Source organism: Mastigoproctus giganteus, chromosome 6 (genome assembly GCF_048544385.1).
Source record: "Mastigoproctus giganteus isolate SK-2022 chromosome 6, ASM4854438v1, whole genome shotgun sequence".
Lineage (NCBI taxonomy): Eukaryota > Metazoa > Arthropoda > Arachnida > Uropygi > Thelyphonidae > Mastigoproctus > Mastigoproctus giganteus.
In genome coordinates, this window is record NC_143580.1 from 73,368,597 (window position 1) to 73,393,810 (window position 25,214).

At 37.6% G+C, this 25,214-nt stretch overlaps 1 protein-coding gene across 2 annotated transcripts in view; it reads left to right on the top strand.

Annotated features, from left to right (window-relative positions):
* The window catches only part of LOC150084409 (ras-related protein Rab-20-like), a 258,891-nt gene that overhangs the window by 206,196 nt on the left and 27,481 nt on the right, over window positions 1–25,214 (top strand). For both annotated transcript variants that reach the window (XM_090376049.1, XM_090376050.1), the window contains one exon: window positions 11,448–11,560. In XM_090376049.1, the coding sequence (XP_090232175.1) occupies window positions 11,448–11,560 (113 nt within the window). The remainder of the gene's footprint in view (window positions 1–11,447; window positions 11,561–25,214) is intronic.

Genomic DNA, 25,214 nt, shown 5'->3' on the forward strand with positions numbered 1-25,214 from the left:
ATTTTTTTTACTATTCTTTGCATTTTGTTACAAATTGACGGAACGATCTGTAATTTTGTTACTCTGGTGTTAGTAATTAAAATTTTTTTTTTTATTTTTTTATTGTTATTGAAAACCTGTTGATGGATCATTTACAGATTAGAGAAAGATATATGAATTTCAAAGTGTTATTTTTCTTGTGCTCACCTTTTTTATTTCCTTTTGCACTCAGTAAACAATGAATGTGCACCTCTGAATAGAGGTGTGCATTGATTTGCTTTATGTGCACAATGCAATGCCAACTTTTTAGTGATTCTGTAATAAGTGATTTTAAGAATGAATTTTCTCTTTATACTCTGGGATGACCACACGGTCAGAGGAGTTCACAAGGTAGGGAGAATACAAGAAATGGCACCGTATTTAGCAGTCACGGGCATGGGTGCGGGCAGAATATTTTGAAAGGGAATAAATTTTTCGTTCACCAAATTTTCGAATACATGCAATATTTGAATTAAGTCAAGTTTGACTGCTTTACATGTATAGGTGAGCCAATGTTTTGTGATTGGTGGGAGAAAGTACTTGTATTTTGAAAGAATGAATATGTATTGTTTTAACGTTTCAATAAATTAATGAAAATATTAAAAATTGTGTATTACTTCGAAATCTAAAGGCAGTGCACTTGCACCATGCTGCTGGCACCCAAGGTCACAGGCTTGAACCCTGGTCACTCAAGGTATGTGTACTTATGCGCCCTCATGCTTGATCACTCGGCTATGGTGGCCTTCATGTAAGTGAATTTATTATTCCAGTTTTCATAAGTTTACATGATAGACCATTCACAAATTATGAATGGTCTATGATGTCAGCGATCATCAAACGTTGTACAGTGTGCTATACTAATATATGTTACCCATTGTTCTAGATGTATTTTTATTTATTATTATTTTTTTACTATTCTTTGCATTTTGTTACAATTTGACAGAATGATTTGTAATTTTATAACTCTGATGTGATGTCAGTAATTTTTTTTATTGAAAATTTGTTGATGGGTCATTTACAGATCAGAGAAAGATATTATAATGAATTTCCACTAATCACTCAGAACTCTTCAACTTCCTTTTTTCAAATTTGACTTTCTGCAGTCTAATTTTCCTAATATGGCTTTTTATTAGGAAAGTTATGCTGGTTCACTTTTCAAATTACTGGAGTATCCTGCCCAAAACATTGATGCAGTAACTTAAATCATTTCCGCATGCAAATGACTGTTCTTAACAGAGTGTTGACGAAAACTTGGCCTTTTTCATTTGTGATGATTCAATTACTTTCAGTAGGTAACTAATTATTATTATTTTTTTTTCTCTTATGAATTTTCATATTAAACTAGTGTGTAATTTTGCCCCTTTTTGAAAATGAGCAAAAAATATAGTCAACACTTTCATGATCAATGGCTCAAAGATGCTAAATATAAATATTGTAAATTTATATTGTTTTTGTAAATATTGTAAATGCATGCTGACAACCAAATTAAGTGATATTGAAAGGCATTGTAATACAAATTAAGCACAAGAGAGCTGAAGAGCCCTTTCATATTCAGCATGAAAGAGAATTGCCATTCAAGAAATTGGCAATACAGAACATGCAACAGCAGAAAGCATTGTAGCATTTTTCATAGCTGTGCAGGGGGGGGGGGAATGGAGGTTTTGTGGGCCCCTTTTTAAGAAAAAAGAATGCAAAATTCTTTGTATTTTTCTTAAAGTTGGTGGCCACTCAAAGTTTGGGTGACGGAATCTCCAACACCACTCGACATGACAGTGTGACTGAGGGGAAGTCAGAATGGAAAGAGACAGCGTGTGAACCGATTGTGGTTAAAATAACTTACTTTTGCAAATCTTACAAAGACATGTGACCATTGGAACATATAGCTAGGACCCCTGCCAGGACTTTGGATGTACTTCTATTGTTTTCTTCTTTTATAATTTTCTTATATATTTCATAAACTTGTTTGTTCCATCTGTTATATTGCCAAATGTTTGGAAATAATATATTATTGTAATTTTTTTGTGATTAATATTCACATGCTTTCCTAAATAAAGATAATCAATAAAACATTATTTATGTGCATGTATAAGTGCAGTCTATCTAAAAAAAATGTTCAAACACCTGGTCGCCAGCTCCCCCTTACGATGATACCTGGATACGCCACTGGCATACATGTGATATACAGCTATTCACAGTGTCTCACAGCCTGAGTTAATTTGCCACTGACCCAAACAGCTAAACTCAATTCTTTGATATTTCAAGATACAGTCAACCTTCACTTTAATGGACAGTACCCAGTAAACTAAACTTTTCATTTCTATGGAACCTGATGATGTAACTGCCTCAATCTATCAATTAAAATATTTCACAATAAAGCAGGGAGCCCAGATTTTTTCTTATTGTTACTGAATTGCTATTGAGACCTTTCAGACTCTGAATAAGTTAAACAGTTTCCACTGCCAACACAGTGAAATTTCAGGCACTTCAACTCCACACATTAAATGCTGTAGAATACATTATTGCATGCTTAAATGTTTTTGATTTCATAGTACAGCACTTTTTCATAACTTTGAAGCAACTTCAGCAACTACATATATATTTCTTTTGAATTTGAGCAGCAGTAAGATTTAGCAGACATGCATACCACCACAGTGTTCATTAATACTTGGTTGTATTGTATTCTGCTCTTAGTATATTTTTAAAATTGACCAGACCGCACACACGTGTGTGTATTGATGTTGGTGAAGGCTCAAAGTTAGGAATGGCTGAGATAAGATTATGGTTTTCAAATGTGGCAATCAGTTTTTGAGTGTCTGCAAGGAAGAATGGATAAGAATTGAGATCTTTCTGACTTAGAATGTAGAACAGTTGTGGTTAATATGCAGGTGCCATTATCTTGACAACAGCCAATGTGGTTAAGTGCTCCTATTCTATGGTGTCACAAGTCTACCATGACTAGCTGAACAGTGGTCAAACAACTAACCAAAGATCACACAGATGGCCACGTATGGTTGATGCCCTTGGTGAACATTGTGTTGTGTGATGTCTCATGACACAGTACAGTAACCTAGCTAACTACCCAGTACAACATTGGAATAGCAAGCCAATATCCACATGGGCACCCATGCTCGTTGTGAGACACAAGAAACTATGCAAGGCACAGTTTCTTGTGGCAAATCAGCACCGCCAACTTTGAAATTTCTAACTTGGTCTGATGAATCCCATTTCCAACTCTGTTATGCTGATGGGCATAGCCAAATTTGAAGAAAACATGAGTTTGTGACACTTGGTTACACTGTTGGTGTTTGATAGACTGGAGACAGTGGTGTTGTGGTTTGAGGACCTTTCTCTGATGACTGTTAATCAACGGCTCTATGGGACCTACCTTTCTATTGTTGGCAACCCAGTACACCCCTTTGTGGTGATAATGTGTCCAGACATTTCTGGCATCTATCAATAAGACATGCACCATGCCATAAGGCCAGGTAGGTTGCTGACTGGTTTCAGGGATGTTATAATGAACTCTTCATGCGCAGGATTGGAGGCTTTGGCTACCCAGATCATCTGATCTGAACCCAGTAGAGCATGTTCGGGACCGATTGAAAAAGGACATTTCGGTCTATTACCACCCTTGTCAATTTGCTGGTATTACTGAACATGTGCAACACATTAGCATTAGTTGAGGCATATGATGCAAGAAAGCAAGCTTAAACAGCATTATCAAAAAAAAAAAAAAAAAAACCCTACCCATTTTACCCATCTGGTCACTCCAAATGTTTGTCTAGTTCAGTCTTAAATTTATTTAAGCGATCAACTTCCACAACAACAGATGGAAGTCTGTTCCAGCAATCAGCTACCCACTGGCTAAAGGCAAACTTCAGCACATCTATTCTGCAACTGTCTTTCCTCAATTTGAATTTATACCCTCCTCAGGTTCTTAGTCTGAGCAAGCAGAGGAATCCCATCAGCATTGTGCCTGCTCAAACCATTCCAAGCTTATACACCTCAATTAGATCATCTCGCAGGTGCCTAGTCTCCCAGGCGCCTCCGTAGCCAGGTGGGAAGGAGCAGCAGTGCATAGCACACGCTTCTTGATTAGACCGGGGTTCGAGTCCATCACTACCAAATACGGAGGATGCGGAAAGGTCAGGGAATGACCACCGCATATCCTGGAGCAATATGGCCTTAGTTGCTAATGCTCCTAAAAACCAAATAACAAACAAACAAGCCTAGTCTCCAGATGCTGCAACTTGCAGAACTTAGGCCTTTCTTGGTAAGAGCACCCCTTTGTTCCTCTTGCCAATCTTGTTGCCCTTCTCTGTCTAGCAACTCTACATCCTTCCTAAAATGAGGCCTCCAGACCTGTATGCAGTACTCAAGGTGTGGCCTGACCATTGCCTTATACAAGGGGATAATCAGCTCCTTGTCTCTGCAAGCAAAATTCCTATATATCATGGACAATACTCCATGGCCTGCTCTGGTACCCTGTCTGCACTGCTCGGAGAACTTCATATCTGACTGCACAAGTGTTGTACCATACATTTGGTATGTTTCTCTTGGGTTACTGCTACCCATATGCATTACTTTGCATTTGCCAATATTCAACTTCAGTTGCCACTTCTAAGCCCAACTGCCTAATTTTTCTAGCTCCTGTTGCAGTAGCATACTGTCTTTCTGAAAAAACATGCATACTGAATATATGCATATGTTTTTCATTAAAAAACATACACATGGGTAGCATTACCACAGAGCACCCTGCAACACTTGAGTCCATGCCAAGATGTGTACAGGCTGTATTGTGGGCAAAAGGGGAATCCCCACAATCTATCATGTATATATTGCTAATGCAAAGCCAATTCAGTGTATATTTCCATTTTCTCAATTATCAGATTGAACAATTCTTGCCATTCTTTGCATCTGATATGGCTAGTGTGTGTGTGTGAAACTGCCAGTGTATTTTGGAAATTATATTATTATTATTAATAATAATAATTATTATTATCTGTTTATTTCTCTTCCGAGATTTTCAAATGTTTCATAAACAGCATATGGCTTAGAGGGTGTGGTTACATGATTTCAAAATTTATAAACTTATTTACAAAATTGAGGGGGAAAATCATAAAATGTAGAACATGAGATCAGAGCAATATGGCCTTAGTTGCTAATGCTCCTAAAAACAAATAACAAACAAACAACAGAACATGAGATTATTAAATTATTGTTCTTGTTATATTTGAACCTACTAGTACAAAGTCCCTAATATTTCTTTCCCATATACACTGGTGTTCAAAGAAAGAGCATCACCCCTTAAAATTGTAATTGCGTCCGAATAATGTAAGTAATGGCAATATTTCTTACAAATTGCATCAGATAAGATTGATAATGAAGGTGGTGACATAATATTGCATCAGCTGCTACTTTCAGCTATATAAGCACAATATGCAAGAGTTGCAGTCATTCCTTGCTTGTGTCAGGATGGCGAGTTATGTGCAGTTGATGGCACGAAGAAAGAATGCTATTGTTGCTTTACGTGAGAAAGGATGTTCTTCCTGTCACTTTGCATATAGAGTGTCTTGTAATCAGTCAACAGTGAGTAGATTTCTTTCCAAAATCAAGAATACTGGTTCTGCTGATAGGAAAAAAGGAACTGGACGCAAATGAGTCTCTACGCCAAAACAGAACTATGTTTTGAAGCCCTTATGTCTTAAAAACTGTAAAGCTTCTTTGTCTAAGCTGAAAAGAGAATGTGAAGAACATACAGGAGTGGTAGCAAGTGCAGTAACAGTCAGAAGACGCCTCTTCAAAAATGGACTTGTAGCCCGTAATCCTTAAAAGAAGCCTCTCCTCACACAAATGAAAAAGGCCCAATTAATTTGGTGTAAGGAGCATGTCAAATCGACCCCCGAGCGGTGGAAGTCAGTTATTTTCTCGGATGAAAAGAAATTCAGCCTGCATGGCTCTGATGGGAGATAAACGAGGTGAAGAATACCATCCAAACTGTATGGTGTCTACAGTGATATTTTTCTACCACCCAAATGATATAGGGGTGCATTTTGTATGTGGAGTAGGTCACCTGCAGTTTATAAAAGGTTCTGTAAATGCCAATGGATACTTGGCTATATTGGAAGGCAAATTGCTGCCAACCATTAGAGACCATTTCACCCTGCCAAGTAACTGCATCTTTCAGGACGACTCTGCTTCTTGTCGTCGGGCAAAAAGTGTAAGTAGGCACTTCTGTAGTTAGGCACCTCCGTAGCCAGGTGGGAAGGAGCAGCAGTGCATAGCACACGCTTCTTGATTAGACCAGGGTTCGAGCCCGTCACCACCAAATACGGAGGATGCGGAAAGGTCAGGGAATGACCATCGCATATCCTGGAGCAATATGCCTTAGTTGCTAATGCTCCTAAAAACCAAATAATAACAACAACAACAACAACTCTTGTATATTAATGACCTTCTTCCATTGACTGGAAATCAATGAACAGCCTTATCACATTTATTGGAAAACCAAGGTTTAGATAAAGGACGAGATTTTAAAGTGGAGTGTGGAATAAAGGAGTTCATTCCTGCAAGAATAATTTCACTGACACGATCTGAGCAAACGTTGACATCAGAAGTTTTGAAACAGTAATCCGATGAAGGAAAAGAAGAAAAGAAGTCTCGCAGGTCATCCCATTTTGCATTCTTGCAATGCCAAACAATACAAGGTTGGGAATAGCCATGACATAAAGGCTCCATTGGAGAAGAGACAATCACCAAGTTGTGTTCTGAGGTGCCTAAAGGATCTCTCACTTCGACCGTGTACTTAGAAGGGTTGTTTGTGAGAAAAAGATCAAACGTATTGACTGTATGGTTAGGATCGTCTGGTATTCTTGTAGGTAAATGAACAATCTGTGCAAGGTCATTAGTAATTGCAAAAGCCTCAGCATCTCGACCAGCTGGGTTAGTGTGACTAGAAAACGGAAGCTAGCTGGAGTCGTGAACATTAATATCACCAAGGAAAATTACCTCACTGTTAGGAAAGTTGGACTGGAGAAAGTCAAGTTGCAAAGAGAGGAAGTCAAAGAGCTCCAAGTGATTAGTGGAGTTGGGAGAAAGGTAGAGACAACAGATGAATTTGACACAATGAGGTAGAGAGATTTTAAGCCAGAGAAGATCGAAAAGAGGAGATTCAAATTACCAACTCTCTGACAGGGAATATCAGAACGGACATATGCACAAGTACTACCTTTGAGGTGAAAGGAATCATACAGCGAATAATTTGGGCATCTGAGATGAGCAGTAGTTGAATCAACCAATAACTGAGATTCTGTCAGAAAAAGCACATGGGGTTTGGCAGACTGCAAGTGGAAATGGACATCATTGAAATTAGAATTGAGACCACATATATTTGTGAAATGAAGTAGGAAGTGTTTGGTAGGTTTAGATCTTTTCGCAAATAAACTTACTCTGTTAGTTTGACAATTCAAGGTGTATTCAAAAGTAAGAAATAGTGGGGGGGGGGACATGCTGTATAAAGTAATGAAATTTTTGGATATGGCGTACACATGGTAAGAATATACCCAGATCCTTGACATAACATGGCCTTGACAATGCTCCCCGCATACACACTACTCGGACTCTCTCCAGTCACTATCTGGCAGAATAGAGGTAGCAAGATTATACACTTGCTGATCCAGAAGGCCTCCTAGACAGTTACCAATAGGTTCGGTCTGGTGTACTAACTAGCGGCCGGCCTGCGAACACCGTTTTAGAGCTGTACCTTCGAAATGTTAGGAATATTGGATCTCGCCACGATGTTCATCATAACCTCAAAAGTCATCACTCATACTGCATGATGCCAACAAACCAAGGTTTGTGACATTGAAAGAACAAATCACTTAAAATGGAAATGTGCAGGTCACATATCAAGAATAACTGACAATAGATGGACCAAATGAATTTTGGAATGGATACTGTTTTACTCTAAATGTCCAAGAAAAAGACCAAGGATGAGGAGGATCAATGAAATTGTGAAATTTGCTGGTATACAATGGCAACAGAAAATACAAGACTGCAGTTGCTGGAAAGTTTTTGAGGAGGCCATCATTCTGTAGTCGATCGATAATGGCTGAAGATGATGATGATATATTAATACACTGGAACTGCATAAGCTTACACAGCATTTCTGATTAGCTGAATTATTTACTTGTCCATATCAATCCAGTAAGTGTTTGGCAACTGGAAGTTTCTCCTAGAGTTACAAATTACAACATGTATAGAATGACAAAAGTTCAGCTTGTCTTCCTACTCGTGGAAAGATAGTCTTCCTCATTAAATCTACCTTGCATTCCAAACACTTGCATTTGCAGAAATTTTATTACAAATTATGACAGAAAGTGCAATAGGAATATCATTTATCTGGTATCAAATTATATTCCGACATCTTATCCATATTCCCATGTAGAACCTGATAACCTTATCACACAACTCCTGAATCCTGAATGTCTGTCCGCCTAGTCATTTCAGCAGACACCATCCCTTGTTCGGATCATCTGTAGAAACAAGGGGCCAACTGATTGGGGAAGTTCTGGATAATCATAACTTAACTCTTAAATTCTGGCTCGCCACCTTATATTCACTTACCTATAGGTTCCATTTCTACTATAGACCTATCTGTTTTTTAATGCATGGGATTGTCAGTTTCCATCTACTTCAGACACAATTTGCCCCATATGCTGAATGATAAAGTGAACCAGTATATGTGTGGAATCAACCCATTGATGTGACTATTTGCATTAATAATCACACGAAAGTGAAACAAAAATATACGGGCAAGAGACTCCATCTGTGTCAAGTGTATTTTATAGTACATTTACAGCTATTGGGCAGTGTATGAAAATTACAAATTTTAGAGTTAAAAAGCATGTGCTGTTGCTTACAAGCAACTCAGTCAGCATGGGAGTGAACATAGCCAATATAGGACTATATTCCCAATGAGAAATATCCCAAAACTTTCATCAAAAAGGAATCAGAGACCATGATGATCCCTAATGGCCTAGGTGTGATCATGGTCTTCAGTTTTGTACAGTCCATTGGTAACTCTTGTGCTGGTTTATCAAATGCATTAAAGGTTACAATTAAATTGTAACTGTTTTATTGCAGCTGCTTCTGACCATGGTAGCTGTCCAGTATAGTATAAATGAAAATTTATTTCCACTCTGCACAAGAATGCAGTGATTATCAGCAGAGGAATGATGATTACATGACAATACAATACTGGGTAGATAGCTCTTTCTATTCCTCACAATTTTTTTTGTGCATTTCTTGCAGTAAGGGCACTGTTCTGGCCTAATTCTGTCACTGCAATCGCATATTAACTGTGAGATATTAACTTAATTAACTTAAGCCAAGAAAGGCTTAAGTTCTGCAAATTGCAGCTTCTGGAGACTAGGCACATGCGAGGTGATCTAAGTGAGGTGTATAAGACCTTGAATGGTTTGAGCAAGCTCAATGATTCTTCCTCTTGCTCAGATTACTTACTTGAGGGGACATAAATTCAAATTGAGGAAAGGCAATTGTAGAATAGATGTGTGGAAATTTGCCTTTAGCCAGAGGGTAAAATGGGAAGGTTTTTTTTGGCTGATGCTATATAAGCTTGCTTTCTTGCATCATATGCCTCTACTAATGCTAATATTTCTATCCTATAATATCCTAACTGTGAATACAAGTACACTGAAGGCAGTTGGAATGAAAATTGCTCTTATGCTAAACTGGCAATAAACTGTGTGCTTGAAATCATTTCATGTTCCCTACTGCCACCAAGATTAGGTGAAAAACTAAATGTGATTCATGTTACCAATGGTACTGGCCCCTGGCTTAACAAGAGAAGAATAAAAGCATTGAATGGAAAATTTCTGTTTGTTGACCTTTTCAATAATTTGTTGCATTTCAATCTTTTCCATCATGAAGGGATTCAGTATGGTGAGAATAAAAATAATACTACTTTAATTCTAGAATATAAATCATTTATGAACATTTCCAGTATAAAAACAAACCATATAAAATGAATGACTGAAATATATAAAAGATACAGACACCAGACAAAAAAATTAGTTGGCTGTGTAATTTTTCAATTAAAATGGGCAACCCCTCCTTTAGCACAAATCACTTCATGAATTCTTGTCCATCCAGAACCCTTAAACAGTTTATATAAATATTTGGCCACTGAAAACAGTTTGAGCCTATAATTTGTTCAGGTTTCATAAATGCTATTGATATTTTCACTTTTTGTATCTTGTGCTAGTTTAAAATAGTAGAGGCTTTGTGAAGTGAACAGTTGCCATCCTAGGATACAGAAGTATAAATCATGAGTGTACCTCAACTGTGCAGCAAAAGGCATAAGCTGATCATCAAGAATATTTGTATTAGCCAGCCTGTTAAATCATAAGTGGTTATTCAAGTAGGGATCTCAATTTTTAATAGTTAAAATATCAGCAAATCATCATCGACCTATGCCAGCTTAGATGACACCTTGTACACCATCTGAGTGAAATGTCTCACTGCTTTTACTGTGAACTCATGTGCCTGGTGTCATTAAAGTATAGACAAAATTTGAATTTATCAGACCACATCACAGCTTTGCAATTTTCAACAGTCTAGTTTTTATTGCCTGTTAGATGTTATTAGCCAATTTTTTTTCACAAATAGCTGTCAACATTGGTCTTTTTTTGAGGGACCCCACTCCATATATCCATATTGTTGTTATGCAATTCTCTTTGCAGTGTTTTCTCAGAAATTGGCTGATGAGATCCTCTGTTAACTGTTTGCCGCATTTCTTGTCTTGTCTGATATTGTTTTTCATTTATTAAACTTTATATTCGTTGCTGATCGTGATCACTTAGGGCAGACTTTTGGCCAGAATTCTGTTGCAGATTTTTTCTAGTTGATTTTGAAGTGCACCATTCTTTAAACTCCTATTACTGATTTTTCTGAAAAACCAGCAAATTTGGATACTTCTTTAACAGGATGTCCTTTTGACCTGCCAAATGCTACTGCTCCTTTTTGCCACTCACTAACATCTTTTCTGCTGACTGGCATTATTAGAGCATCATGCCTGCTATACCTGTAAATATAGAAAATAGATTAATATTATACTCTAATTTCATTGCAGGAAGCATAGAAGGTACACATGTTCAATCTTTTATATGTGCTAAAAGAAGTGACTAATTTTTTTTTTTGTTCAGTCACTTCATAAACATATTTCTTTATTAAATTGCAGTCCGGTGTTGAAGAACAAAAATTGACTTAATTTTTCCCACTCTTTTGTGTTATCCTTGGGGCACATGATACATGATGTGAATACATACTAAGTTCATGTACTGATTGATAGTAAATTTCAAATTCCATAGCGTTTTTTTTTTATTGTTATTATGTTATTTTATTTACAGGATACTGCAGGAGAAGAAAAGTATTGTGGTCTCAGTTCCTATTACTGTCGCAATGCTGCTGCTGCTATTTTAGCCTTTGACCTCACTAAATATAAAACATTTGAAACACTAAGGTAAGAATTAACATATTTATACTGGTTTCTGTGCTTTCTTGTTCATATCCAGTAAATGAAGCAATCTTTAACACAATATATATATATATATATATAATTATTCTTTTGTATTATGATGGTTCAATTCGCATTTTATTTTTAATATTCTGTTATAGTAGTTTTATTTCATTTCTTTCTAGCTTTTTCTGTTGTCCCAGTAGCTGTTTTAGCAATGCATGGGTACAAACAGAGTACCTATTATTATTCTTTTGTATTATCATTCTATTGTGGTTTAATTCGTCTTTGTTCATCATTAATGTCATTGTTTTTCGCCATGATGGCTAATTAAACATTGTCCGTGCCGGTGTTTTTTACCTATAGATATTATAGTTAATACATTACTGGTCTTTAAGCTAGCCTATTCTCGGTTATCTTAATTACCCGTGGCCTATACATTTAGGATTTTGCAACTTGTTGTGCATTGCTAAAGAAATTTTCATAACACTTATTGATGAAAAACTGTAGCAATAGGCAAATTATCAATATTATTTTATAACTATATCTATAATTTATACATTTTTGTATTACATCACATGGACGTCAATCCCCTACTTCATCGGAGGCTTTGAGTGGATTGACGGCCCATTCAATGTAATGCATTTTTTACTTACCCGTTTCTGTTTGCATCTATCACAGCTTTGCTATTAAATTAATTCTAAATTCCAAGGTTCTTTTTGAATTTTTTTGGACTTATGTTTATCTTATTCTTCTTAATTGTTGTTAGTTAAATTAGTATTATTTATTATGAATTAAATTAATTCTTTATAATCTCTACAGCAACTGTGATAGAATACACAAAGCCCTACGGGTAAGTTTTTTTGTATTGCAATACTATTACTTACTTGATGTGTTCCAGTGGAGGTCAAAGAGTCGAAAAGGGATAAATTTCCTGCCTTTAACTTGTTTTAAGGATGGCTATTTTTATGGCGCAGTCGCATTAACGTTTTACTGTGTGCCGATGGTGTATTGGCCGAAGTCCCCGATTTTCAGGCCAATGTCTATTGTGGGTTTTGTTGTTGATTCGATGAATTTATTTATTTATTTGTGTATTTACATTATTTTTACATTTGTTTTATGCCTTACCTCGGACAGTGCCGGTACCGCTTTTCCAAGGCGTAACAGCACTTATTTGTCCAGAGCAGAGGCAAAGCCCTATACATATATACAGCCTCTTACTATGGGGGGGGGGTCAATTTTGGCAATAGGTCGTAGTGCAGTCAGGCGACGAGCCTCGCCTGAGTGCAATAAACCTAGTAAATAAGGGGATACTCTTCTGAGTAATTACTATTTTATTTTTATTTTTAGTTGGTTTTTGATAAATGTATATGGGTCTACATTGGGGTGGTGTTTTCTAATATTTGCGTATATGGCAGTTTTTATGTGATATTTTCTAATATTTGCGTATATGGCAGTTTTTATGTGATATTTTCTAATATTTGCATATATGGCAGTTTCCATCTATCCAGGATGGGATCTATCCAGGTATATTAAAGGAGGCAGCAAAGGAAGTAAGCAAACCCTTAGCCATAATTATGCGAGCTTCCTTGGACTCAGGCATGTACCCATAGACTGGAGATGTGTAAATGTGGCCCCAATTCACAAAGGAAGATCAAAGGGTGACAAGTAATTACAGACTTGTTAGTTTAACTTCTGTTCCAGGAAAATTAATGGAGACAATGGTTAAAGAAGCACTGCAGGATCATTGAGACAAAACTTCAGTTATAGTTTGGACACAGCATGGGGTTTGTTAAGGGGAAGTCTTGTCTGACCAATTTGATTGGATACTATGATGTGGTCACAAAGGAACTGGATGCACAAAATAATTTTGATATCATATACTTGGATCTTAGAAAGGATTTTGATATGGTTGCTCATGGAAGACTGCTGTACAAATTGGAGCATTGTGGCACTGGGGGCAAATTGATTCTCTGGATAGATCGTTGAGTGGAAGAATACAGAGTAGTAATCAATGGACACTGTTCTTCGTGGACTAACATTATTAGTGGAGTCGCCCAGGGTTCAGTGTTGGGTTGACTGTTGTTTTCTATATTTATTATCGATATTGATGAAGGTATATCAGGCTTAATGTCTAAGTTTGCAGGTGATACGAAGGTTGTTAAAGACAGTACACTGCTGCAATAGGAGCTAGAAAAGTTGAGCAGATGGGCTGAGAGGTGGCAACCGAAGCTTAACATTGACAAATGTAAAGTACTGCATATGGGTAGCAGTAACCCCAGAGTAATGTATCAACTATGTGGTACTACACAGAGTGGTAGAGAATGAAAAGGACCTGGGGGTAATTGTGCAGTCAGATATGAAGTTTTCTGAGCAATGCAGAGGCGCTGCACTGCTCATGGTGTCTTGTTAATGATATACAGGAATTTTTCTAGCAGGGATAAGGAGGTGATTATCCCCTTGTATAAGGCAATGGTTAGGCCACACCTTGAGTACTGTATACAGGTCTGGAGGCCTCATTTTTGGAAGGATGTAGAGCTGCTGGAACGAGCTTAAGTTTTGTAAATTACAGTGTCTCCAGACACTGTAATTTTGCAAATTACAGTGTCTGGAGACTAGGCACCTGCGAGGTAATCTGATTGAGGTGTATAAGGCCTTGAATGGTTTTAGCAAGCTCAGTGCCGATGGGTTTCTTCCTCTTGCCAAAATTAATTTCCTGAGGGGACATCAATTCAAATTGAGGAAAGACAGTTGTAGAATAGATGTGCAGAAATTTGCCTTTAGCCAGCGGGTGATTGATTGCTGGAACAAATTTCATCTATCTTTATAGAAGTTGACAGCTTAAATAAATTCAAGGTAGAACTAGACAAACATTTGGAGCCAATGGATGGATGAAATGGGAAGGTTTTTTTTTTTTTTTTTTCCTTTTTCTTTCTGGCTGATAAGTAGCCTAGTGGTCAGGTGCGTGGGTGCATAAGTACACTTGCCTTGAGTGACTGGGGTTCAAGCCCGTGACTGCTGAATAACTGCCGGTGCTGTTTCTTGTATTCTGTCTATCTTGTGAACTCCTCTGACCGTTTGGTCATCCCAGAGTATAAACAGAAAATTTATTTATTTATATGCCTCTATTAATGCTAATTTATATCCTTCATTTCCTATAGGTTAAGTGTGTGAAGTGAAATATAGTAGGAGCATTACTAATTGCTTGGGTTACATTTCTGAAGATCACTGTGACAAGCAAATCCTACTGGTCTACTAATGGGTTTACTATTGGACCAGTATAATACTTTAATTCCTCATGTTACACTAATAATCCTTAAGATTAGCATAATACAAGGAAGCACTGTATCCAACTCAAAACCATCAAATTCGGATGTTAAAAATCTACAGATTATTCTGTTGGTCTAAAATTAAACCAATTGAGCCCTTCAAAAAATTTTGTTCAGTTTTTGAATCAACAGTTAGGTTGAGTGCAATGGTCTGAACTTAAATGACTGATAACTAATATGGCAGATGTGTCTTGCTGCACACCCTAGGGTAGGGAAAATCTCTCTAGGAATCTATAGGAAGTTTGTTGCCTAGACTGTTCATGCCCCCTTCTTTCACTCCCATTTGTTTACCAATTTCCATCCTCTTTTGACCCCCTTCCTCCACTTTTCATAACATTTAAATCATTATTGCTTAGTTCCTATTATGTTTTTTGGAAATAAAAAAAGTATAAAACATGAATAAATATAAAAAAAAAGCATTTTAACATTTAGTGGTCTCTCTTGATTGTGCAGGTCTGTTCATCCCTTGAACATCATTACTATTCAGCTGTTATTAATCTGGAGGTGGCAGGTTACCTGACAGGTGCCCAACTTCCTTTTGAGTTTCTTTTTAATTCATTACATTCTTTTTAATTCATTACAGATCATTACATTCTCTGCTACCATATTGAAAATTCATCTGTCATTAACCACTTCTGGCCATAATTTTTGCTAACATGTATTAATGGTAAATTCCTTTACCTCTTCAACCGACTCCTTTATGTTGATCAGGCAATCAGCAATGTTATAATTTTTCCAACATTGGCACATGATTAAGCTTGAATCCTTCTCCATTTTAGTTAGCAAGCCGGTGAATTTTCTTCTGATGTAATAACTTTTAAAAGCTGCATTCACACCTTGGTCTAGTAGTTGCAAAAAAAGTAATGTTGTGTTTGATAGCACAAATAAAATTTTGATGTCTGGATGTCCCGGGGCATTATCAATTATAAGAAGAACTTTAAATGGCAATGATTTCAAAGCTAAGTAAAGTTTTACTTCATGTAGAAAGTAATCACGGAACCATTGTGTAAAATGAGAATCATTATCCAGCTTTTTGATTTGATTTCCAATAAATTGGGAGCTGTTGTTTATTCTGCCCATTTAATGTGTGTAGATTCAGTGATTTGTAAACAACCATTGGTCAGATTGTGTAGCTGTTTTCGTTAACATAAAACAACAGCGTAAGCCTGTCCTTGGCAGCCTTAAATCCAGGAGCAGATTTTTCATGTTTTGCTAGCTAAGTTCTGGAAGGCATTCTCTTCCAAAACAAGCTGCTTGCGTCGGCATTAAACACTTGCTCAGGTAGATATCCTTTATCCATAATTAACTTTTAATTTTTTGGAAAACTTTCTGTGGCCACAAAATCTGCCGTTGAAGATTCACCCACAAGCTTTACGTTGTGTAGGTTTAAATGTTGTTTTAAATTTTCGGATCAGCCTTTGTTGGCTAAAAAACTTGCCACTGGAGCTTTTGTCAGATTCGCTAAAGTATTCTTATAGTTTTATTGCATTTTCATGTATGATAAGCAAGCTTAACAGAACTTTTTTCTGCTTTTGATTTTTAATTCAAATATTTAATACCTTTTCCATTTTAATGTTGCGTGTTATGGTGGATATTTTTACTGCAATAGGTGCACTCTCAGGAACACTGTCTGTCATCTTTTCGTCTGATTTTTTTTTTTAATGAATCAGACAGTGCATTCATTTATTTTATAATGGTTTGCAACTGAAACTAAATTCCCTCCTTTTGAAAGTTATCTAATCACTCAATCTTGCTTGATAAAGTCATCACCTTCTTTGATTTTTTAAAAATTCCCTTTTTTCTAAAACTCATTTTTTAGAAAATTAAGCTGTCAAATGGTAAAAACAAGATAGATGTGCACTCCCACTAGAAATGCATAACACAAACTGACAATTTCATACTTGATCAACATTAGTCGCATTCACACTTGAATTAACATTAGTTACACCCACACTTGGTCGTGACTGTAGATCACGGCACGTTAACATTGACATTTTATGCTCATGAAATGTGACCACAAATAAGTGAAACAATGAATAGCGAATGATGACTGCATTATATATATTTGATATTATTAGTCAATTATGTTTTCTAGTTTATTTCAAATTTAGCATGCTTCATAAGTGAAAATAGAAATGACACATGTTGCTTATGTCCCCTCTTTAGAGAATATTAAGTTGTGTTTTTGTCTAGTGAAAACAGTAAATCTTTCAAAAACAACTAGAGTAAGAATATAGATATTTATTGAATTAGTAGGAGAAGAAAAACAAATAACCTGAAAATATAAACAAACAGTGTTGGCACTTTTCTGGTGCAAAACCACCACTTTGCTTATTGTACGAAGTGGAGAAACCTATGTTTAGTCTCCAGTCTGGCAAAGTTCCGGCAATGGCCATCTCTTCCATCATGCAGTATGATTGATGTCTTTTGAGGTTACAATGGGCATCATGGCAAGATCCAATCTTCCTTATATTTCGAGGATATAGTTTTAAAATGGTGTTTGCAGGCCAGCCACTAGATATTCCACCAGAACAAACCTATTTGTAACTCTGTAGTCAGCATCCAGATCACCTAGTTTATAATCTCGCTGACTCCACTACTCTAGATAGTGAATGGTGGGAGACCAAGTAGTGTGTATGGGGGGGGGGTATTGTCAAGGCCATGTTATGTCAAGGAGCTAGGTGTGTGTGTGAGTGCCCTATCCAAAACTTTCATTACTTCGTACAACATGTCTCCCTTGTCTGTTTTTAATTTACAACTGAATACATCACGAATAGTTAAACTAATAGAACTTAACTGCAAAAAGACCTTTCTCATCCATTTCTTAATTACATATGGTCTCATTTCCAATCTGAATGATGTCCATTTCCATTTATAGTCTACCAAACCGACCTACTTTTTTTCTGACAGAATCCCAATTATTGGTTGCCTCAACCACTGCTCATCTCAGTTGTCTTAATTATTCGCTGTATGATTCCTTTCGCTTCAAAGGTGTACTTGTGCATATGTCTGCTTTGATATTTCATATTAAAGACTTAATAATTTGGAATTTCTTCTTTTCGATCTTCTCTGATTTAAAATCTTTCTATTCCATTCTGTCAAATTCATCTACTGCTTCTATTGTTCACCCAACTCCACTAATCATTTGGAACTCTTTTACTTCTCTTTGAAATTTGACTTTCTTCTGTCCAACGTTCCTAACAGTGAAGTAATTTCCTTTGGCAATTGTAATGTTCACAACTCCAGCTGGTTGAAATGCTAATGATTTTGCAATTAATAATGATCTTGCATGCATTGTTTATATAACTACCAGAAAACCAGACAATCCTAACCACACACCCAACACTCTTCATCTTTTTGCTCATGAACTATCCTTCCAAAGAAGTTAGTCAAGGTGAATAGTCCTCTAGGCATCCACCTCAGATCACAACTCGGTGATGGTCTCTTTTCCTATGGAGCCTTTCTCTCATGGCCATTGTTTGGCATTACAAGAATGGATGATCTATGAGATTTCTGTTCTTCTCTTCCTCAGGTGGATTACTGTTTTAAATTTTCTGATGTCAATGTTTGCGCAGATTGTGTCAGCGAAATTATTTTTGTAGGGATGACATTCTTTATTTCCTGTAATTAAAACAGTTTGAAAGAAATATTTGACATTTGTAATGGCATGGCATAACCTAACAAAAACTGTATAATTTGAATTCTATCATTTGACATTATTTCCCAGAGTTGAAGATTATTGGTTGAAAATGACTCATAACCATGGTAATCAGTGCGTAAGAGTGAAATAATGACACGTAATGGACTTTAATCACTTATAAGTTTATCAAGTGGAAATCTGCTGTACACCAATGGAAACAGTGAAAGGAGTGAAGGTGGAGTTGGGTTTCTGGTCCATAAAGATTTTAAAAACAACATTTTGGAATTCAAAAGTACATCACCAAGGGTGTCAAGACTAATACTCAAGATTTCTAAGAGGTACAAGCTAAAGATTATAATGATTTATGCACCAACATCGAGCTATGATGATGAAGAGGTTGAAGAAATGTACACCGAAATTGAGAGTCTTCTAGATGAGCAGAAAACCCACTATTATTATGGGGGACTTCAATGCTAAGGTTGGAAAAAGGCAAAACAGCGCAAAAAGAGGAACTATAGGAAATTTTGGAATTGGTGAAAGAAATAAAAGAGGTGAAAGACTTGTGGAATTTGCAGAATCTCAAGGAATGTCAGTAATGAACACTTTTTTCAAGAAAAGGGTGAACAGAAAGTGGACATGGAAGAGTCCAAATGGATTAACAACTAATGAAATTGACTTCATCCTCACTAACAGAAGATATATTGTGAATGATGTTACCGTCCTGAATAAGGTAAATGTTGGAAGTGATCACAGAATGGTAAGATGTACACTTGATATAGATGTAGGAAAGGAAAGGAAAAAACTGACTCGAGTAAATAATACAAAGGTCTTTGAAATAACAGAGGAGGAGAAAAAGCAGTATGTACTGGAACTTAAGAACAAGTTTGAGCTTCTGCAGACTGCTCAGGACCAAGATATCGACGAGGAATATTACAACTTTCTGAAAGTGATAAAGCCCAAGAAACCTATAGGGAAACAGAAATCCAAAGAAGAAAAAATTAGTCAAGAAACACTTGTCATGATGAACCAAAGACGACAAATGAAGAGCAAGAAAAACACTGACAGGGAGAAAATTGAGTATACTGAGTTATGCAAAGCCATTAGAAAAAGACTCAGAGAGGACATAAGAAGATTTAACACAAGAAAAGTAGAACAAGCATTAAGGGAAAACAAAGGATTGAAATCAGCAGCCATGAGCAGTAATACAGAAAGACAAATGATACTGAAACTGAAGAATAGCGATGGTGTACTTATAAACAGCAGAGAAGGCATAATTCAAATAGCAGAAGACTACTATAGAGAATTATACAAGGAGCGAGGGAATGATACCAGCAGTGGGGAAGATGGATTGCAAAGTAGCAACACATACGACATACCCGATATTCTTCCTAATGAGGTAGAACATGCATTGAAGAAAATGAAGAATCGGAAAGCCCCGGGGGAAGATGAAGTTACTGTAGAGTTGTTAAAATTGGGAGGAAGAGACATAACACAAAAACTGGCAAGGCTCTTCACAAAGTGCATTAGAAAAGGTGTGATGCCTAAGCAGTGGAATAATGCAATCATAGTTTTGCTGCATAAGAAAGGAGATAAATCAGAAATTGGAAATTATAGACCAATTAGCTTGTTATCCCATATCTACAAGTTGTTCACAAGGGTCATTACTAACAGATTAGAAAGAATACTTGATGAGAATCAACCGAAAGAGCAAGCTGGCTTTAGGACAGGATTCTCAACTATGGATCACCTTCACATAATATCACAGCTAATGGAGAAAGCAAATGAATATAAAACACCATTATGCCTGGCATTTGTGGATTATGAAAAGGCATTTGACTCCATACAGCATAAGGCAATGTTTGGGGCACTGGAAAGACAAACCATAGATACTCCATATATTATGATTTTGAAGAAAATATATGACAGTGCTACATCCTTTATTAGACTAGACAAAGACAGTAGGAAATTTAAAATCGAGAAAGGAGTTCGACAAGGAGACACAATATCTCCGAAGCTGTTTACTGCTGCCCTTGAGGAAGCTTTCAGAAGATTAGACTGGTCGCAGAAAGGAGTCAATGTGAACGGAGAGTACCTAAACCATTTACGATTTGCAGATGACATTGTGGTCATAAGCCACGATCCCAAAGAATTAGAGGAAAATCTTAATCAGTTATGCACAGTTAGTAAGGATTTTGGACTAAAGATGAATATGGCTAAAACAAAAGTAATGATGAACAAGTATGCCACAGAAAGGGAAATAATGATTGAAGGAGCAGTAATTGAAAAGGTGGAGTCATATACTTATCTGGGACAAGTTATTAGCTGTAATAATGATAAATGGCTGGAAGTCAAGAGAAGAATAAATTTTGGATGGGTAGCATTCAGGAAATATAGTCACATACTGAAGAGCAATATCCTAGTTTGTCTGAAACGTAAAATAATGAACCAATGTATACTCCCCACTATGACTTATGGAAGTGAAACTTGGGCACTCACCAAAAGAATGGAAGAGAAGCTAAGAACTATACAGCGAAGAATGGAACAAATTATATTGGGAATCAGAATGTTAGATAAGAAGAGAAACACATGGATTAGGCAGCAAACTCAAGTAAAGGACATTCTTATCAAAACTAAAGAACTAAAATGGTCTTGGGCAGAACACACAGCTCGAAGACATGATGACAGATGGACTAAGAAAATAACAGAATGGTACCCAAGAGGAGCTAGAAGAAAATCTGGAAGACAAAGGCGGAGATGGATAGATGAAATTCATGAGTTTTTGAGTAGTAAATGGATGGCCAGTGCTCAAAACAGAAGGAACTGGAAAGTTGCTGGAGAGGCCTTCATCCTGCAGTGGATTGAAAATGGCTGATGATGATGAATGGACTTTTATCGCACTCTTCCTTTTTTTTTTTTTTTAACTGTTAGAAAAGCCACTACTTTAAACATACATATGAATCAAATATAAGGTACTCTTTATCTTTGGTGTAGAAAAAACTAATTTATTGATATTTTTGGATGATTGTTTGTTTGAATCATTACTGATTGTTTTCCATTCTTTATTTTTGTTTTTGTAATTTGTAATGGAAATGCATGTGATATTTCTAGTCAGTTGTTTATTATTTATCAGTATATTAAATATTGTTCATAATATCACATTATTTTCTTATATTCTACCTACATGAAATAAATATGTAATAAGTATGAAAATTTGAAACATTGATTAATCCTACCCCCTTTTTAGTCCGTCTCACCTTGCACAGGGCCCCGCAAGCGGCCAGCTCTGCTCAGAACAGATCCTTTGTGCAACATCTATTGGGGCAATACCAATTGTAGCAGCATCCCACAAGACACAACTTATTCTGAGATCCTGAGGTGTAATTTTGGAATGAGATCTGCTCTAAGTGTCTGAGGAGGAAATCTATTCATACGTAGGGATGGTAATCTAGTCCTGACTAGAAACCTCATTCTTACTTTTAATATGCCAGTATCTCCTAATGAGATTAAAGCTGGTTATCTGAACTGGAGAATTTTTGGCAACCTCTTCAGCATGTGATGCCTTATTGCTATTTACTGGTTTAACTGCTTTTCTGGCCTCGTGATATGAGATGTTCAGCTCTACCTTTAGTCATTGTATTTCCTTTTCTTCCTTCCACTCTGGCAGGCTGAAGAGTGTGCAGGGTGCTCTCCTTGGTAATTGATGAAAGTAGGTTTTGTGGCTTTACAGGATGATATTTCATGGCCCTCTGCACCACATCGAACACATGCAAGGGTACCACGCAGGCCTTTTGTGAATGTCCATATTTATGGCACTTAAAGCACCTTAGCAGGTTTGGAATATACAGACATACTATTAGCATTAGTTGAGGCATATGATGCAAGAAAGCAAGGTTATACAGCATCAGCCAAAAAAAAAAAGAAAACCCCTTCCCCATTTCACCCAACCAGAGTGACTGGATGGTGAAATGGGAAGGGGTTTTTTTTTGCCTGATGCTGTATAAGCTTGCTTTCTTGCATCATATGCCTCACCTAATGCTAATAGTATGTCTGTATGTCCCAAACCTGTTAAGGTGCTTTCAGTACCAGAAATATGGACGTTCACAAAAGGCCTGCATTGGTGCCCATGCATGTGCAAAGTGTGTTAGTTGTCTGACGGGACCAGGGGTTTCCCCCATCTCTACATTGTTGTTGTGCCGTTGTTTTTCTGACCATTTAGCCGTTGGGACCCACTGTTACTGCACTTGGCCCCGGGAGGCAGGTGAGGTACCTAGTAGATTTTTTGTACTCTGGCAGGCCCTGCCACCTAGTTTCCAAAGATTTCAGTGGCAAGGGCCTATGTGAAAAAAATAAAATAATAAAATAAATAACTAAAAGAGGGGGTTAACGCTAGAATATAAAAGGCCAAGAGTGGTTTATGTAAGAATGGTTTAAATTTGGATGTTATTAATTGGTAAGGTGTGTTGGGTGTACACTGCGTGTTAGACAGAGTAAGGGGTGAAAGAAAGTCAGAAAGGCAGGCCCATGCCTCACCAGGTGGAAGAAGGGGAGAGTTAAAGAAAACCAGGCTAGCGTGCTCGGTTTGATTGCCAATGTGGCTTGTGGCAGAAAAGCTGCCGGTGTCTCCAGTGTCTGGAGTCTTGAGTGGGATCAGGTAACGGTTGATCTTGCCTGCAGATTTAGTTGCAGATATCAGCCCGATGGAACTTGGATGAAGAAAGTGAATTTCAGTTCAATTGAGCTTTGATGCAGTTGGCAGTTGATGCTACTGGAGAGGGGTGCCCAGAATCTGTCTCAAGTTATTGGTCTTGGTAGTTTAGGTGCCCTAATGTTTTTCATCTGTTGAAGACATCCTGTGCAAAAGTGGTGAAGTATTTATAATTGTCATGGTATGAATTAGTATACGTTCTTGGTCCTTTGGCAAATTACTAAACTTTGTGATCAGAATAGATCTCAAGTCTTCATAGCTAGGACAGTCATACATTATATAGTGCCAAGATACGTCAGTGGCAGCGTGGATCATCTGTGATACCCAGAGACGTTAATATTTCTTGTATCGACCCCATGGCGTGTGAGGAGGTACATTGTGTACAGGCCAGAGGAAAACCAGCTTGGGGCTTTTGGGAACATGAACATTACTTCAGGGATGAATTTCTTTGTAATTGCTCCCTTAGTGGATGTCGTCCATCTGTCCTGCCAGGCCTGCTCAGGTGAGCGAGAAGGCACATTTTCTCTGTCTTGCGATTGATTGCTGGGTTGGTGGTGAATCCAATGGTGGTAGTGGAGATTTCTTTGGACAGATGATACAACATGCCACATCTAATTATTTCAAGGTCTGGAGGGAGTGCTCACCGTGCAGCAGGCTCTGGTGATGGTAAGTAGTATTGAATGGTGGCTAATTTCTTCTGATTTGTGAGAGTAGTTGCCCGGTGATACCAGACCCCTGCAGCCTATGAGATGGCTGGAATAAAGACTGCTTTGTAAAACAGGACTAGGGTACATCAGTTTAGACCCAACCCCCGTCCCTGTGGGTGACCCTTGCCACAGTGCTGTGTAATTTCTTATCTTCTTTTGGATATACTGTAGATGTGGGAGGAAGGACAGTTTTAAGTCCAGGATTACACCAAGGTGCTTAAGTTGGGTGTGGTGCTTGATGGTTGTGGCATTGATTGTAATCTGCGGTGGTCTGGTTGAGCTTTGGTTCCCTCAGCCGAGATTTTCAGGTTGTGCTGGGTAGCCCACTCCTGGAAGAGCCAGTGTGCTCGGTTAGCAGAAATTTCAAGCTGGGCTCTTGAGCTGGCAGGCACAGAAAGGATCAAATAATCTACATAGGCTTGGGACTTAACATGCCCAAGATCTTGATTTAGGAACTCGTCCAGGACCATGTTCCAGAAAGTTGGTTCTAGGACCGAGTCCTGTGGATCTTTCTGATCACCCTGGAGTAGGGAGTCTTTACACTGACAGATCTGTGAAATACATAGCTTTTAATGCAGGAGTAGAGATTTTGAGGAATCTGTGCTTGCCCGATCCTGCCAAGGACGCTTGAATGCCCCGGCAAAGTCGACTGCAATTACAAGGAAGCATTTTTCAGGTGTGGATTGAGCAGATGTTATCAGATTATTTAGTGAATCTACTGTCGAGCGCACCGATGGAGTCCATACTGGTTGTCGGCCTGTAGGTTTGTGTTTGTATAATACCTGTGAATTCTGAAGAAGATGAGTCTCTCAAAGAGTTTGCTGAGAACAGTTAGGACAATTGGTCTGTATGATGTTGGTTGTTGTGGCAGTTTATTCGGATCCTTGAGGAGAAGTCGAAGATTGGCTGTCTTCCAATCAAGTGAAAGGATCCTTTTGCCAGACAGTGGTTGAAAAGGTTCAGCAGTAAGTATGGCTTGTAGTCTGCTACTCTTCTGACAATCTTGGGCTCCAGAAGGTCAGGACCTGGGCATTTCCTGTCCTTGAGTTTCAATACTGCTTGATGAAGTTCCTCGAGGGTGAAGGGCTCTTCGGTTTCCTGCGTGGTGTAGCACTTATTGGAGTACACAGTTAAGCTTTTATTAGTGTGAGGTCAGAGATTGGTGGCCAGAAAATGGTATTCAGTATATTATTAATTGACTGATCCCAGGTAGTGGTTATTATGCTTTGTGGTGTGAGAGTGGTTGTCAGAACCTCTCCACTGGGGAGTTTATTAGTGG